This window comes from Anas platyrhynchos, chromosome 2 (assembly GCF_047663525.1).
Source record: "Anas platyrhynchos isolate ZD024472 breed Pekin duck chromosome 2, IASCAAS_PekinDuck_T2T, whole genome shotgun sequence".
NCBI classification, from domain to species: domain Eukaryota; kingdom Metazoa; phylum Chordata; class Aves; order Anseriformes; family Anatidae; genus Anas; species Anas platyrhynchos.
The window spans coordinates 108,278,549-108,296,332 of record NC_092588.1 but is presented as its reverse complement, the minus strand read 5'-3'; the positions used below and the strand labels follow the sequence as shown (position 1 = coordinate 108,296,332).

General features: G+C 41.1%; 1 protein-coding gene across 6 annotated transcripts in view; it reads left to right on the top strand.

Annotated features, from left to right (window-relative positions):
- Positions 1–17,784, top strand: part of KIF13A (kinesin family member 13A) — a 114,283-nt gene that overhangs the window by 39,549 nt on the left and 56,950 nt on the right. For all 6 annotated transcript variants that reach the window (XM_027451233.3, XM_027451238.3, XM_027451237.3 and 3 more), the window contains exons 3-4: positions 2,134–2,146; positions 12,556–12,616. In XM_027451233.3, the coding sequence (XP_027307034.2) occupies positions 2,134–2,146; positions 12,556–12,616 (74 nt within the window). The remainder of the gene's footprint in view (positions 1–2,133; positions 2,147–12,555; positions 12,617–17,784) is intronic.

Here is a 17,784-nt window from a genome sequence, read left to right as displayed (position 1 = left end):
TAAAGCAAGATAACCCATTTGTTCCAGAGGCCCTTGCTTGTGCTGCTGCTGGTGAGGCTGGCAGGTGTCCTGGGGAGCCGTGATGGGTGTCCTGCTTCCACCTGGGGAGCTCTGTGAGCCACCAGTGCTTTAAGAAATGGCTGCTGTGCTTCTCTTGGCACAGACAGCAGAGGGAAATGAGAGGAAATTTCCTAAAAGGTTTGCTTAAGGAAAAGCGCTAAGAAATGTATGAAAGAATTTACTTAAATGATGTTCTGCACCCCCTTTCTACCTGGGGCTTGTAATAACGTGCTCAGAAACACAGTTGGTAAACTTTGTGCTGGCCTGGCCTTTGCTTTCTTCAACTAATTGGTGTAGTTAGGACCCTACTGAACTGCCACAGCTGTCCATTGGGAATTCCCTAGGAAAGTTCATACCTTCTTGAATTATTTCTTGAGATATGAGTGCCTTTAAAATAAAGGAAAATCATTTTGAAGAATTTTGAGTAACCTGCCTCAATAGGAACACCTCTGTGATGTAGGAACAGAAAGTTCAGGGCTGCTGCTGAGACTTTGCCTAGGGAAGCTGGCAAAGTGGCACTTCCATCACATCTGAAAACCGTTTAAATGGAGAAATATTGAAGGTAGAGCTAAAGAGCATCTTCCAACTAGATAACAGCGATTCTGGCAGAAGTCGTGAGGGTAGGGCTGCCGCCGGTGGGTTGGCTCGGAGGCAACGCGTGGTTGCATTACAGCAGCACCCTGTGCCAGCCATGGAGCTTCTGGTTTAGGCAGCCGTGTCATCTGAGGTACGAGCCGAGAGTAGGCAGAAAGGATTGTGTAAGATGTCTTTGTGGACTCGCTTCTCTTACCCTCCTCTTGTGGTCTTGCCCTTCTTTTTGCTGAGCCGCTGTATTGTGGGTTGAGAGGAAAATTGCTCAAGGAGTTATTTTCCACTCTGACTCGGTGGAGTTTGTGTGTGTAGCCTGGTGGGTAAAAGCCAGGCTTGGTCCCGCGTGTTTCTGCACTGAGATACCAGCCTCTTGGTATCGTTAAATTTAGTGTAGAGTGCCTGGCCTTGTTGGGTAGATGGAGACCCTGTATCACTGTCGTTATTTTGGAAACCTCAAATTTGGCTGTGTTTCTTCCCTTTGTTCACATCTGTACACTTTTTCTTCTTGATGTGAAATACAAATGGAAACTTCTAGTGTGCATCCCTTCAGGCTTATTTCAATGCATAATTTAAACCTTTAAAGGTTGTAGTTTTCATGAGTGGCCTATATCAGCCTAATTCTCCGCTGTATTTTTGCCTCTTCTCCAGCACTGGCAGTAGCAAACATGAGGCTGCACAGTGAGACACATCAGTGACCCAGCTCAACCAATTTCACCAAAAAAGACCAAACAGATCTAATTTACTGTGTGACCCCATGGCTGCCAGCATAAGCATAAAGCATGGAAGGACAAGTTGAAGTACTCTGCTCTGGTGTCTTCAGTTTGGTGTTTTTTACCTCTGCTTTATTTCTGCCAGCACCAGTTGGAGTTGTGCATGAAAAGGATAACGGTGCTTTTACTTTGGTTTCTTGTGCTCCCTGCAAGGCTTTCTGTAGCCCAGGAAAATATAGGTGTTATTTTTCTACACATTTGTATAAACTCAGTAAGAAACAATTGTTTGACCCTTACCTCGGTCTTGTATCTGTAGCACTACTGAAGTCAGTGGGGATTCACAGCCTGGCACCTTTATCTATCAGTTTACAGACTCGGTTTTAGTTTGCAACAAAAGATGGGGTGTGCTTTGACTTCCATGGCAAAGAAAATGGATGTTTGCTTTCCTTCTGAAACTCGGTGCTGTTAAATTTTATATCTATAAGGAACATTGCATTTTCCTGCCTTTCTTTTTGTCTGTGGTTGTACTATGACAAAGTAACTTCTGGTATTTTTGTTAAAAACTTACGGTGTATCAAATAAATATCTTCTGATTTCTTCTGATTTGAGTATTCTTAAATACATAATGGATTACAGAAAAGCTGAGATAATAGTAATGAAGTACACTGACTCTGTTTTTCTTTTCTTTTCTTTTACTTTGCTGCCTTCCCTTTATGTGAACGGCGTATTTGTGCTTCTCTTCGTCGTTGCTGATTTTCTTCCCATCACCTAGAAAACCACCTAAGGTAAGTGTTTTGTCTCTCTTTGTGTTTGGACCTGCTTTAAAAATGTTGAACGCTGCCAAAGAGTCTGTCATGTTCCTGTAGTATGTGATCAATATACAGCTTTGATAAAGAAAAACATATTAGAAAACAAACAAAAAACCAAGCCCTCTATTCCTCATACTTCTCAGTTAACTTCATAATTCCAGAAGATTACATTTTAATCCAATTGACATGCAGATTAAGGCACATGACTTCTTAAAGCTGTGAGCAGGATAAGCTGTGATTTCATTGCATTCGTAAATACCTGTGAAAGAATAAGTAAGTATTGTGTGGAAAATGTTTTGTGGCACAAAAATCTGCTTTGAAGTGAATATTGCTTTAAAAGGTGGTAAAATCTAGGAAGAAACAAACTGTTCTTGTATGTAATTGGCCATCTTCAAGAATTAATAATTTCTGCAAAGTGGCCAGAGAGCACCGGAATTTGCCAAGAAATGATTCTCTGTGTGTAAAGCAGGGGAAGGGAGGGAGGATGAGTGTTACATATCTACTGGGTTAGAGAAGAAGCCTTACTGGGATGAGAAATACAATATCAGTACAGGGCTGGTGGCAGTGACAAGGGAAAGAGAGCATGTCAACTACATCTTGTCAACACATGCAAAACAGCACATTGGTATTTTGCCGCAGCAGTTGAATGATGATCTTGTCCTTTCTGTTTCTGTTGCATGTTAATTTTCATAGCAGAGAGCTGTAGTTACTGTGAATGAGTTTATTTTACATTATTCTCTTTGATTTGTAGACCTTCAAAAAATAGTTTATGTGTAAGTCTGATATGCCTTCTGCAGGTATAGCAGAATATTTTGTAGGCCTTCTGGGAAGCGAAATTGGGGGTAGATATCGATCTATCTATCGATGTAGACAACTAATATACGTCTCATGGTTCAGACAGCTATTTTTATGTGTTTGTATGTGTATATGTATATAAATATAAAGTGCGTATAGCTATTTTTCGAGTATTTTTCTAAAGTGTTAGAAGACAACATCATCCAGTAAGTGATGTGTAGTATTCCCGTTAGGCAGGGAAACAAAATCTGTTTTAGCATGAATTGAAATAATTGTATAAACCGAACATAATTTAAGGTCACAGCAGATGTAAGCAACAGTGGAAGTTGTTATAAATAACGCTGATATATCAGTTTAAAATGCTGTGTGGACTGATTTTTTTTTCCAGTGAGTGATTGAATCGCTTAAAATGATGGACCTGGTTTTTAGTTCCTCTGTTGTTGTTTTTTTAGAGTATTAGACAAAGTTATTCTATTCCGGATGAAGTTACTCTAGTGCAAAGGAGCTTGACCGTTGTATTTAAAAAAAAAAAAAAGAAAAAAAAAGCAACACCCCCCCATTTTTTGCTGTAATTTCACAAACTATTTTTTTCAAGAGCCTTTCTTTTCTGTAGTTCCCCATCCGTATTCCATTGTAGGCGGGTAAAGTTGTTCTTTTACATTATGTAAAAGCTTAATTATGGCCTTGAGTTTCTTCCACAAAAACATACCAGCTGCATACTTGTGTATATGTGCCACTTAATTGCCGGGTATCATTAGATTGTCATTAATATCCTTGAGCTATAATGCTGATGTTTATGATGATGTGTGAAATGTTTATCAGTTTGAGACGACAGGTGCTTCTTACCATCAGTAGAAATACATTTTATGAGTGTTTAAAGACATGCTATGAGGGTAGGATGTTTCTTGATTTATACGGCTTTTTGGGTACCCTTCATAGGCAATGTTCAAATTAGGATTTTTTAATGAAATTTCCTAAGTGTTGAACTTTAAAAAATAAAAATCTTTAATAAGCTAATTTGTCATTAGTCATGGGTGAATTGTGATGCCAGTCCAATTCCAGAGCTATGAAGCTGTAGGAGGAAAAGTTACATAAGGATATTAGGGTTTTTGTCTGTTTCTACAACCATCATGTTTCAGCATATTACTGCTCTTGGGCATCTAATGTTGTGACAATTAAAGCAATTTTTCTAAGCTGAGACCAGTGCTGCCTTAGGATTTTCTGTTTATACTTTTGTATGTGGTAGGTCTTGTGTTTTTTTTCATACAGCGGATGCTCAGCGAACAGTGACCAACTTCTTTTGGTCAGCTGGGAACGATTGTTGAATGTTATCTGTGCATTTTCAGTATTGTATAGATATACAGGCAGTGTATGGCAGGGAATATCTTCAGTCTGGGTAATGCACAGCTAAATGCTGAAAGCCCCAGACTCTCTCTAGTCCATACTGAGGATTAGGCTGTAAAAGGACTAATAATGAATGTGAAATTAGACTCCTTTCTGAAGTAATTGTCATAATAATAAAAGAAGTAACCCCCCTCAAATAGACTCTGAAGTACAGGTGCAAAGAAAGGTGACTTTCCATATTGCCCCCTCTTGAGTTTTGAAGAACTAAACCTTATTTAAGTTTGTCCCACATCCTTCACTGCCTTTTCTTCCTAAATTATGTTCGTATCATCATTAAGCTCTGTGTTTGCATCCAACTCCTTGTTCTAGTAAATAAACCCAGGGCACAGGATGGGAGGTGCAGGGCAGCTACTGCTACTCGATGCAGGCTCCATCCCAAGCGTTAGCTTGGAGCCACCAAACACCACGGACATCCTGCAGGCTCACCTGCAGGATGTCCCGGCAATAAAGAACTCTGTTGCCGATTATTCTCAGGGGTTGCTTGAGTGCTTCTTTCCCATCCCCCAGCCCTTGTGTGAGAGGAGGCAGCCCTTCTGCACAGAGCCTCGAGGAAGAGCACAAGAGAGGACCCAGCTTCCTTGAGGATGCTGTGCTGGGGTGACAGGAGGAGTCCCCAAGGGCCACCACGTGCCTTTTAACATGTGTGAAAATAGGCTGAGGGGTGAAAATAGTAGTGTGTAAACAATTATAGGTAGCTAGTTCCTTATATTAGGAGTGAATTTCTATATCTGTGTAATTGGTAATGACGGACACGGAGAAGGCTGAGGTACTCGACAACTTCCTTGCCTCCATCTGCACTGACAGATGGGCTTCCAAGTATTTCATTTCCCTCAACCTGTAGATGAAGGCTGGGGGAGCAAAGTCCCACCTGCTCTAAGTGAAGAGCAGGTTTGAGACCACCTGATGAATCTAAAGAGGTACAAGTCTATGGGACCCAAAGACATGCATCCCAGGGTCCTGACGGAGCTGGCTGATGGAGTTGCCAAACCTCTCTCCATCATAGCTGAAAAGTCCTGGCAGTCAGGTGATGTCCCTAGTGAATGGAAAAATGGAAACATCATGCCCCTACTCTTCAACAATTAAAACAAAGAATTGAACAAAAAGCACTGCTCTTCGACAATTAAAACAATAAGGAGAAATTTTTTCTCAGAAAGAGCAGTCAGGCATCGGAACAGGTTGCCCAGGGAAGTGCTGGAGTCACTGTCCCCAGGGGTGTTCAAGGAAATGTTGGACCTGGTGCGTAGGGACATGGTTTAGTGGGTGACATTGGTAGGGTAGGATGATGGTTGGAACAGGTGATCCAGAAGGGCTTTTCCAACCTTAATTTTTCTATTCTTCTATGATTCTGTATGGCTTAATCAGGCAAGCACTGATACTGGATATGATACTCCCTACCTGTGAGTAGTTCACATAGGTACACTTGCATGCGTAAGCCCTTAAAAATATTAATTCTTGAAGGCATTGATTAGGGGCTTTAATACAAATGACCTTTGCAGAATATTATTTTGGCTATTTGAAATGTGAGTGCCCCTTGGCTGTCTTTTCTGATTCTGTGAGAATTTATGTGCTGTGTAGTAGTCAGACCCAATGGCTCTTCTGCTTCAAAATCGATCTCATTTTAAGGGACAGGTACAGATGAATTTGAGACAACTTTCCAGATTTTTCACTGACATCATAATGTGTTGACCAGCATCACCGTTCGTTTTGCAGTGGAACCTCCAGTCATCCCGTTAGCAAAGCAGTAACAAACAGCTGTCTGAAACTGCTGTAGGTCTTTGCTGAAGAAATCTGAGTCAAAGCCCTGTACCTTTTCTTTACTTAGCTTCCAAAAAACATGAGAACAGGTCTTTTGCTTAGCTTTTTAATAGTCATTAACGTTCAGAGCATTGTTCTTGCTAACCTAGAAATGACCAACGTAACTCTTAGCTAGGGTAATGTGCACACTTGCAGTGGCTCTGAATACAGTAGAACCAGGACCTAGCACTTCCTGGCCAACTCTTTTTCCCAACTCCCCTTTTTACATTTGTGAATTAAAATTCTAATAATGAATATGCAGTGAGTACGTACTCCAATTCATGCACTTACTTTTACTCTGAACTCTCAATTGTGAAAGATCTGGACTTTATTACTCGTAGCTCTGTCTGTTACTTGACTGTTTCCATAGCCATAAAATAAAGCTTTCAAGCTTTGTCCCAACTGCAGCACTGCTTAGATTGAAAATACAGTGCAATGTCCAACACTGTAATAATGGAGCTGGAAAAGAAAACAACGCAACTGTTGATCTCTTATCTCCACTCACAGTTTCTAGTGTGGAGGCTGTTGCCCTAGCATGGCAGGTTCTTGGCGGGTTCCTTATATCTAGCTGTTTCTTTTAGATGCTAAAATGAAGTATGAAGTACACAATCTTGCAAAAACAAGATAATTGTAAGGTTTGTTTCTTGGTTCCCTCCATAACTTGAAAATGCAGAAGAATTTTGGGTCTAGCTGTTGGACCCAGTAAATAGCAGTGTGGACTTATGTCTGCTTGTGGTTGAACACCAACCAGTGCATTAGCTGGTAGGTAGGTGTATCCTGTCTTTCATTTTGCTTACCTATTTAAAATGCTTTAAGCTTCCTGGTTCAGTGGCTATGGAATTGACATCAGAGTAATAGTAAATTAGAAATAGTAGCCCAGAGAGTCACAGAGGTATTCCCGAAATGCTTAGAAGAATAACTGAAGGTTCATGAAATCTTAGTGGGGATACAGGTAGCAATTTTAAATGTTGAGCTTCAAATAAAAAACACTTGGCTTTTTGCGTTAAACTCTTGCCTTGTGATGTTAAAACACCCAATATATTTTCCAAAAATATTTAAAACTAATTCACAGAGGATGCCTGTAGTTTAAGAAGGTCTGTTTCTGTGTCACAGATCTCTCTTTGATCAAATATGTTATGATAATTGTTTTGAAATAAGTTGATAAGGGTTTTGACTTTTGTTTTTGAGTATTTTCCCCAAAATTAGAAAGGCATTTCCAATGCCCAGTAATGCCCAGTTTGAGTACCAGCCATCGAGTCTGAGGCTTTAGCATCAGCAGAACTTCTGATACCTTTGCTGTTCATATTGACAGGGGTTTTCTTACCTTCTTCAGAGAAATGGGTCTTAAGAAGTAAAAAATTAGGGAGTATGCAGAGTAATCAGTTTTTTCTTATATTAAAAGAAAAAGTACTACCCACTATATTTGTTTTGAAGGAAGAATAATCAGCGAAGATGGGAGGAGGAAGGGAGCATCTTCTTATATGAGATTAACGGGATTTTTTATTCTTCGTCCTAGCATAGGTTCTCTGTACTGACCCCAGGTGAGTTTGCGTACTGTTCTTAGGACTGCATGTCCTGCAGCTTCCTGCACTGGAAGACAGGAAAATAGAAGATAGCATCTTTATTTAATTAAAAAAAATATATGATTAAATAGGTCTCATTACTCAGTTAGGACTCTGCCCTACACCTGTTTTAATGGAGACGAGAGTTTTTCTGCAATTGCTATACATGTTATACAGGTATTGCATGCCCCAACAGCTCCCACTTTTTTGCCTGATTTTCTTTTTTTTTTTTTTTTTAAGTAATCTTGTTCTATTAGAAAGAATGGACAATTTTCCAGGAAGGATTTTATAAATAGACTAAGTCTTTGCCTGGGCTTTTTATGTGCGATGTGAAAACGTACTAAAATCCTGTATTTACATTTGTTTTATTTTGAGACAGATTTTTTGTCTTCCTCTTTCATAACCATTTTGGAACTTTTTAGGATCAGTTTGACCTTTTTTTTTTTTTTTTTTTTTTTACCCTTTTAAAGGAATCCAGATAATTGCTCTTCTATGAGAAGTGGCTGTAAGGACATATTCTAGTTTGTCTCTTTACAAGATCAGTGTTTATATTATTATGAGTCATTGAATAGTCATGATTCGCTGCCTTAACTGAGGGGAAAATGTGTAGGACAATAGATTAAATCGGCCCACAGTAGTCCTGTATTGACCCTTTATGTCATTACACATGAGCGTGTGTGTCTGGGCAACCTCTCTGAACTGGGCTGTGAGATCCACTGCAGATAATCGTTTGTTTCAAGGGGGAAGAATAAGCCTGTCACATTTGGATCCTTACAATTAGGTCTTCGTTTGCAATTTACCTGCTTGCAGTTTGATCGTAGAGAGATTAGGTATTGTTACCTAGTCCCAGGAGGGAAAGTTGCACAGAAGAAGAGGAACGGGAGAAGAGAGACGCTGCTTCTTGGTGAAAGTTACGAAACAGGTTGGAACATTCCTGTTCTTTATGCTCAGCTGTGAAGCAAGATGAACAAATGCACAGAAGCCATTTGAAATGCACCCTATTTATGTGAGGTCTGAAGATAAGGGAAAGCAAAGGATGCATTTTGTTCACAGTTCAGTAGCAAAACTACATCTTTGACTAGCAGCAGGGAATGTCCTGACTCATGGAGTTGTCTCTGTCTATTTATACTGCAGTAAATGACTCAGTCCTCCCTGTTAGGTTATTGTTGTGGGGTGGGGTTTTTTGTTTTTTGGTTTTCCTCTTCAGAAGGAAATTCCAGAACTCATTTCACTCCTGTGGACTAAGCATTGTCTCACGGTCAGGTCTTCTCTCAGACCTTGCATTTGGTGCATGGTGCATATAATTAGGAGAAAGGGAGGGGGCAAAGTTGCTGTGCTTACCTGAAATTTTATCTGGATATTTTACCCTGATATTTTATCCTGAAATACTTGCAGCAACAGACATTTCAGGAAGGGTTTGGTTACAGTACATCCGTAGGTTAGATTGTACAGTAATTCTGCAACAGCAGGGAATCCAAGAGGTTCTGCGTTCCTGAAACCAAAAGGAAAAGATCCATAACCATCTCCCACACTTCAGGGTTTGTTTCAGGATGTTTTGCATTTCTGCTAAGAGATCCCATGGCTCTTACTCTATACTGACCTGCAGCATTGTTTGTCTCGCTGGAGATCAGCAGTTGGTAGACTAGGCATGGGAAAGCTGGGCCCAAGCAAAGTTTTCATAAAGAAGTGCTTCCTTCCCACCCCACTTGGGAACCCAAAAGAGCGCGCACACACACACACACACAGATTTTCTATCGATAGCTCATCAATTACTGGCTTACCATGGTAAAATGGGGCAAATACACTGCAGCTTACGGTGTGTTTGGCCAATATAAAACTGCCAAATGCCAGTGCTCAGTGTCTGTACTGTAATTTTCTCAGATGTGCAGGAAAAGCAACTTGGATAAAATTACAGCGTGTAAGTGTTTTTACAGGACACCGGTCCAGGTCTACAAGCGCACTGAACACAACATTGAATCTCATTCTGTTTCTACCTAGCTGGAACCTTTGACTGACATGCTAGCGAGTCTTTTTATTAAAGCAGGCATTCCCATAGCTTGTCTAACAGAATTAGATTCTCTTTTTTTGTTTTGTTTAGCTTCCACTGCTGAGCTGTAGTACTGTTCTCGTAGATTAGGCAGGTCATCTGATACTATTTAGGCTCTATACCCAGGCTCATCTGATACTTAAGGCTCTGACGTTGTCCTTCTTTGAGCGTTAGAAGTCCAAGTCATGGTAAAACTTCCGTGCATCTTGTGTTGATGTCTGCTAAATAGTCATCTCACTGAGTTCTTCACGTTGAGTTCCTTGTGGTGCTGTTTGGTTGCAGTTGGCAGAAACTTCGGTCAGCCTTAGCTTATCGGTCATCGGCTGTGTCTTCAAGCCTAGAGGAAAGGAGACATCTTCCAGGCATGAATACCTACTCTTACGGAAACCTCCTTGTCACAAATTGGGGGAAATCCCTTTCCCTTTCCCTTTCCCTTTCCCTTTCCCTTTCCCTTTCCCTTTCCCTTTCCCTTTCCCTTTCCCTTTCCCTTTCCCTTTCCCTTTCCCTTTCCCTTTCCCTTTCCCTTTCCCTTTCCCTTTCCCTTTCCCTTTCCCTTTCCCTTTCCCTTTCCCTTTCCCCATAAAGATCTATTTACCAGAAAATATATTTTTCCTTAGTAAGATTCTCTCGATGTTTGACAGGTTTATCCAGAATACAACTTCACATTCAGGGATTTGAGCATGTTCAGTCCAATTTTAACTCCTTCTGTATTTAGGCTTACTTTTCATAATATTAATAACAAAAGTTGTGCTTGAAGAAATGTGAAGTATTTTGTTTGTTTTTACACACATGGACAGCAACATTTAACATATTTTTTTGCAGACTTGCTCTTTGATGTAGGCTAGAGTTAAAGTTAGTGGTACAGTCCTGGAGAGGAAGCACATCCTCTATTTCTAAATAGTGTTACTGCTCTTTTTTTTCTTTATTTTTATGGTACCTAACTAAGCATCCAATAGATGGACCAAATTTTCATTATTTGTTCATACAAACTTACCTATTTTAAGAGATGGAGGGCACAGACCGAGTGCACTGCTTTCCTTGTGCTTGTTGGTGCTGTGACAGCAGAGCTTCATGTGCCAGTCTGCTGGCAGCAAAGATGGCCTTGTCCCCTGAAGCCCCTGGAAGAGGGGATTAATTTCTAGGCTAGGATAAGCTGAATACTTCCCCTTGCTTTTAAAACAGCAAGTGGGAGGACGTGTGTGTTCTGGGTCTGGCTGGGATGGAGTTACTGTCTTCACAGCAGCCCGTCTGGTGCTGTGGTTCAGATGTGTGACTCAGTGTTGATAGCACACCAGCCTTCAGGCTAGTGCCAAGCGGTGCTCGCACAGCTCCCAGGCTTTCCCCGTTTCTTCCTCTGCCCACAGCGAGGAGGCTGGGGTGGACGAGAAGCTGGGAGGGGACAGAGCCAGGACAGCTGATCCTGGGTGACCAAAGGGACATCCCATACCGTGTGGCATTCATGCTCAGCAATAAAAATGTAGCAGGGAGTGGTCTGCCAAAGCAGCTGTTGCTTGAAGACTGCCTGAGCATCAGTCTGCTCATGGGAGGTGCTGAGAGATTGCCTTTGCATAGCTTGCTGTGTTTTTTCTCTCCTTCACTTATTCAGCAGGCTCCCTGGATGCATGAGCTTTCACACTTGTTCACTTCCCATTTTCTCCCCTATCCTGCAGAAGGGAGGGCAGTGAGCAAGGGGCTGCGTGGGGCTCAGCTGCTGGCTGGCATCAACCCAGCAGATGTTTCACAGGTAGCTTTCAGGCTGTTCAGCTGCTACAGCTAGTGACATAACGGAGTAACAGCCGCACCGGAGCAGAACACGTTTTACCTTTCTGCTGTAGGCATGCATTCCTCACATGCTATCACAGTTGTGAAGCTCTTTGCTACAGGCACAGAAGCAGCACGATGTTTACAGGTCCACAGGCTTGCTGCTGAGCTGCTACCAGTGTTCTCGAGTAAGATTCTTTTTTCTTTCCCTTCATATCTGGTTCTTCAAATGCTGTGTTTTTTCCCAGCTGAAACCAACCACTGTCCTTGAGCCTAATACCTCAGGTTTGCATTATACTTTGTTCATCTCCCCATTTTGTGTCCTCTGCATTCAGATCAGGTGGTGCTATCTTTTTTTACACAGCCTGAAAGTAAGCAATTAGTTGTTGGAAGCATGTGGCAACAGCCTTGTCTTTCTGTCTTCTTGTCCTTGTCTTTGTGCACAACAACTGGGGGCAGCAGTTACAGAGTTTGACTTTACTCTGGAGCTCAGTGCTGGAATTAAATTATTATTAGTCGTAGTAGTAGAGAAATAATAGCCTGGCCATGTGTAATAGCCTCACACAGGGCTGGCATTTACTCAGTATGTGGTGTAGAGTCTGAAGAGGATTTTAGTAATGAGAATTTAAGTGGGGATAATTGTTATGAACTTTCAAAGAGGGACTCTAGTAAACCTGCCTCTCTTCCATGTTTTCCATGTAGTAGGTTGGATTAATGAACAGTAGGAAAACTTTTAAAACTGACTCGCATGCACTCTTTAAAACTATTTCATGCTTTGGTGGTATTATAATACACACTTTTTTTTTTTTTAAGCAGTGTGGATAATACAGGTAGAAAAAGTATAACTGCAACTCTCAAGATTTCCAGAAAGTATTCCTGCTGGTGAAGTCTTCTACGATTCTGATTCAGGATCTACAGAAACAATAGAGCTCGTCTGCAATTAAGCAGTTGTGGCTTTATACTGCTTTGAGAGATGTCTTGTAGCCTGAATTTTTCATTCTTCTTTTCATGTGCTTCTACAGGTGTTTGCCTTTGATCACTGCTTCTGGTCCATGGATGAATCAAACACCACAAAATATGCAGGTAAACTATTCTCTGTACATTCAACAGTGTAAATAATTGGAGAACATATGAGAGCTTGATCTTTTGTCCTCTGGATTTTTTTTTTTTATTTTAATGTTTTGTGCTGTGATGCTCGAGTGACTTCTTTGCAAAAGCAGACCTTCCATTTTTACAGGGGTTTAGTCATGTGCGTGCAAGCTCCCAGGTTAAGAAGGAATGCAAGCTTTAAGGTGCCCAGTACACTGCTTAGGAGGGGTGCTTTGCTTTACATATAAGCTCTAGTGTTCTTTTTTTCATCCCCTGCAAGAGCCTCTTGTGAGAATTCATCCTGCCACTCAAGATGAAATTGCAGCTCTGTTCCTGGGTATATATGTTCTCCTCGGTGCGATGATTTCAGATCTTTCCAGACATTCATATTTTGATTGTTCAGATCTCTGATGTTTTTGAGTGATCACCCTTGTGATACCTTCCTCCCAAAAGCTGGATATTCCAGACCAGATTATCATCCCAGTGGTTGATTTTCTCGTAGCTGGATTAGTGTATCAATATTAATATTTTGTAATATAACCTATTCTGCTAGTTACAGCCTTGAACACTGGGATTTCAAGGTTGTGGTTCAAAGAAAGAAAAAATAGTACTCTATTAAGATAATTATATTATGAAATTTTGTGATCTGAAAGAATTTTGAAGGTTGATAGGGTTAAATAGCTCAAAGCTTGAGATCAGTGGTCTAATAAATAAATTGTCATATACCTGTGTTTTAGAATAAATCTGTGCAGCGCTCATAGTTCAGACTGGGAGATTCTTGGAGCATGCGGCAGCTCTTTTTGTGCCCACATGCCTAGATTTCCTTTTAAAGGAAGGAGGTAATGATACACACCCAGATCTTGGCTCCATGTGCCTCAAGTGTGCAGGTGGGAGCTGCACCTTTTGGGTGCATCACAGTGCTAACCTGCTCCTGGAGAAGCGAGACCAGAGGAACACCTCTAACAAGTTAAACTTGTTTCTGTCATAGTTTAAGCCATCTCCAGGTGAATTTGATGGGATTCCAGGTGAACCTATTTTTAATTTGAATCAAAACTGGATTTCTCTCACCTCGTTCAGAAGTTGTCATTGAATTCGCCTTGACTGAGAACTGAAGCTTTATTATCTATATGCAGATGAGCCCCTTGTTGGACAGGAGCCTGGAATGCTGCTACTTCTCTTGTATTTTTTCACCATTCACAAAATCATGTCGTTTTGCCCATTCAGATAATGTTCCTGTCCAAAAAAGAAAACAAATTTCCTTGTTTATTTCAGAAATATGATAAGAATGTGAGCTTTGAGACTTGCAAATAAAAACCAGTGCTTTCACTGTATTTTTATATGGTCTTGAAGCTATCTTGTGACTTCCAGCCCTCACGTTCTAGAACATAATGAATTTGGCAGAATGTCAAAAATAAAAGCAAAAAAATCTGTTGCAGCCCTGTTACTGGGTTGTTGGCTTGTTCACTTGTTCTTACATGAATGGATCCTATCCAGTCCTACAGCAGTGCTTCTTGTTCTAGAGCCAGCAAACCAAGTGCCAGAGTGGTAGGATTTTAGCTTTTATATGTCTGTAGGATTTAAGTCTCTTAAGTCTCTTTTACACTTTGGCCTAAATTACTGTACTGAAGAAATGCAACTGATTTTGTTCAGGGTTTTCAATAATAACACTGGCTGTTCTCATGGAACAAAGCCCCATTGTTCTAGGCTCCTCGAGTATACATGCTAGGCTCAGATACTGTACCAGAGACTGCTACAGAGCTAGTCTCTGGTATGGTATCTGGAAAAAAGCCAGCTTTTGCAGACAAACTATAACTTCTTGGTTGGGCACTGGGCTACAAGAGGGGTGGTGATTCAGGAGCTGAGCAGAGGCATGGGATGCTTCCTGCCTGGCTTAGATCTGTATGGATGAGTGAGTTCACTGCCATTGGCAAGAGCAGCGATTAGTTGCACAATTAACAAGAAACATGTCCAAAGCTTGAAATAGCTAAGTCTGGAGTGCTTGTAAATGTGCGTAGTATATGAGCTGCAAGCTTAAGTGAAATTCTTGGGATGAAAAGGTATGCGAGTCAAATGTAATGGCTTGAAAACACCTTTAATCTGCACCACACAAATACAGTGGAGGATGTGACAGTGAAAGGCTTAACAAGAGATTCTCAAGTACGAATCATCACTTCATGTGCAAAACCTAGGCACAGTTGTTTTGCATTATGTTGAACAGATATTGTTATGTATATTATTCTACATGAAAGATTTGGTTAATTGACACGTGAGATACCAAAGCCCCCACACAGAGTGGTGTGCACCACAGCCAACGTATGTCTGAATTCTGTGTTGACATGTAGATACCTCTTTTTTTTTTCTGTCAACAACAACAAAACTTGTACTTTCCTGAAACTGCACATTTCTTACGGGATCCTTAAAGCTATCACACATCAGTACGGGCTGTTTTTGTTTTTCACATTGCTGATTGATCTACAGTATTAACAGCACTTACTATTATTGTTTGCACATGAGGAAGATTCTTATTTGGGAAAACTTACCACTGTGGGCAATTGGTAATATTTTTCAGGCTCTGGGAGAACAGGACTGACCCTGAGGTGGGATCAGGCATCTTTTTCTCTTACCCTAAACTCATTCTGAGATGTGTGCATCTTTTTGTCTGGAGCTCAGGCTAATTTTGTTGTATTAACTTTTTTGGGAACCCATGTTCAGGAACTATGAGGGGTCTTATTAAAGTTTGAAGCTTCTATTTCCAGCATTCAAAGATGGAGGTTGTTGCTGTGAAGACCTAATGTCATGTATTTAGGTCCTAAATTGTATTTCAATAATTCTACATGGACAAAGAAATAAACAGTCTTTTTTTTTCCTTCTTTTTAATGGTCGCAGTTGTGGTTGTTACCAGCTGCGGTGGTTTTATCCTGATGGGCAGCTGAACTCCACCACAACCACTCTCAGTTCCCCTCCTCAAAGAAAAAGGGAGAGAAAGTACGATGGAAAGGGCTCAAGGGTTGAGATGAGGATGGGGAGATCACGCAACAATTATCATCGTGGACAAAACAGACTTGGCATAGGGAGATTAAAGAAACTTATTGCCTATTACCAACAAACTGGAGAAGTGAGAAACAAAGAAAGAAAACTAAGAACACCTTCTCCTCATCCACCCTCTTCCACATCTGCCTGCTGAGTGATGCCGGGGAGGGGGGAATGGGCCTGTGGTCAGTCCCTAATGTTTTGTCTCTGCTGATCCTTCCCCATGGGATGCTGTCCTTCCCCAACTGAGCCTGCGGGGGCTGCCCCCAGGCAGCAGCTCTTCAAGCACTGCTCCCACACAGCTCCGTACCACAGGGTCCATCCATCCATCCCCCAGGAGCGAACTGCTCCAGCACGGGTCCCCCACGGGTGGGTGGCAGCTCCCCCCAGCCCCCTGCTCCTGTGTGGGCTCCTCTCCATGGGCTGCAGGGATTTGGTGTTAGTACAGAATGATTTTGACTTGATCTGGAAAAGAGATGACCTTTGCCTTACAGGCTCTATAAAAGGTGTTTTGAGAATAAGGAAAATAGCTTCTTACTACCATTTGTTTCTTGACTTGAATGGGCCAAGAGTCAGTTCATGGGTAAGAGCACACCTGCTTGCCTTGAAAAGCTCATGGAAACAAATAACAGCAAGACATTTTGGTGAAGGGGAGGACACTGAGAAAATCTCAGAGATGAGAACAAAGAATTCTTTTTACAAGCCTAGACAACAGTGAGAGCCTATTGAAGTCTGCAATGAAGTGGATGTTTGAAAAGAAGGAAATAAACCCTTCAGCTTGGGACAGATTCAGGAGACGATGTAAATAACTTCAGTAGCACTTAGACAGGGCCATTCCAAGGACCCCACTCTGTATCAACTTGTCCATAAACTTTTCCTAAACTCCCTAATCTGCATCACATTTGGCCTGAAATCTCAGATCTGTGTTTCTGCAGGCTGCGTTGTCCTGAGAGGCTAAACACCTGACTTCAGGCTAAGCTTTAATTTTATTTGAAATCCATATGCTGATTACTGCTCATCCAGCAGCTGTTTTAAAAGGAGACAAACCACACAATTGGCTTAAAGAATTGTAGTCTCCTGCTCTCTTGAGTGATTGTTGCTTGTGGATTTTGAGCAGACAGGAATGTCTGTCTGTCTGCACTTCTGGCTTACCCATTTAAACTGTGAAGTAGGAGAATATACTTGAAATCTACCCCTTTCTTACCATTCCCTTGACTTTTTTTGGAGGAGGCTGCCACATAGCATGTAGGCCTTGATTTTGGGTCATGCAGCTGACATCTGACTAGTACATTTTTGGGGAAACCTAGTTACATAGTATGGGTTTAGCACTTTAGATCAGGCAATTAAAAAAATGTAGACATTGTGACACTTAATTGGAAGCACTTGAGACCCTTTTCTGAATCCAGGGCTTTGAAGACTTCAGTGCTTTGTCAATATTACAGTTAGGCTGCAGGAGTTAGGCTGTACCAACTGTTGTGCTTTTATGTTCTTGTTAAGATGAACCATAGTCATCTTTCTTCCAATATTAGATTTTTTTACAAACTGTTATCTAGCAGAGCTTTTAATAATTCTAGTCTCTGCAAATAAAGCTTTATTTTAACTACTGTATCATGGAACTAATTGTAGTTGTGTATTGAAATGTTCCAAGTTAGAGCTTCAGCCATAGAGACATGGACCAGCTTGAATTTTCAGTGTGGTACATAACAAGTTGTTATTTGGTTCCAGTTATTTTCCCTGTATATCTGAATCACGGGGTTCAGGAACAGCAGTGAGGTGTCCTAACACTGCAGTCAGAAGCTGGCTGAATGAATCTATGCATCTTGAGGAGAGGCCTGAGACAGATCTTGAGTTCAGATTGGCAAGCTGCTGAGAACAGGAAATACTGGACATCTAAAAACCAGACACTGAAACTAAGTTTTATTTCAGTACATCTTGATTGTAAGTTAGTCAGTAAAACAGTGGCTCTTAGCAAAGGCTATAAATATTAATGGCCTTTTTTTTAAAGGAGATTTTGTTGTTTTCTTCTCTCTCCTCTCTTCTGTCTGGTTATCAGTCACCAGTCTGGTGATCCGAGAATCACAGAACCATAGAATCATTCAGGATGGACAAGACCTCCAAGATCATCTAGCCCA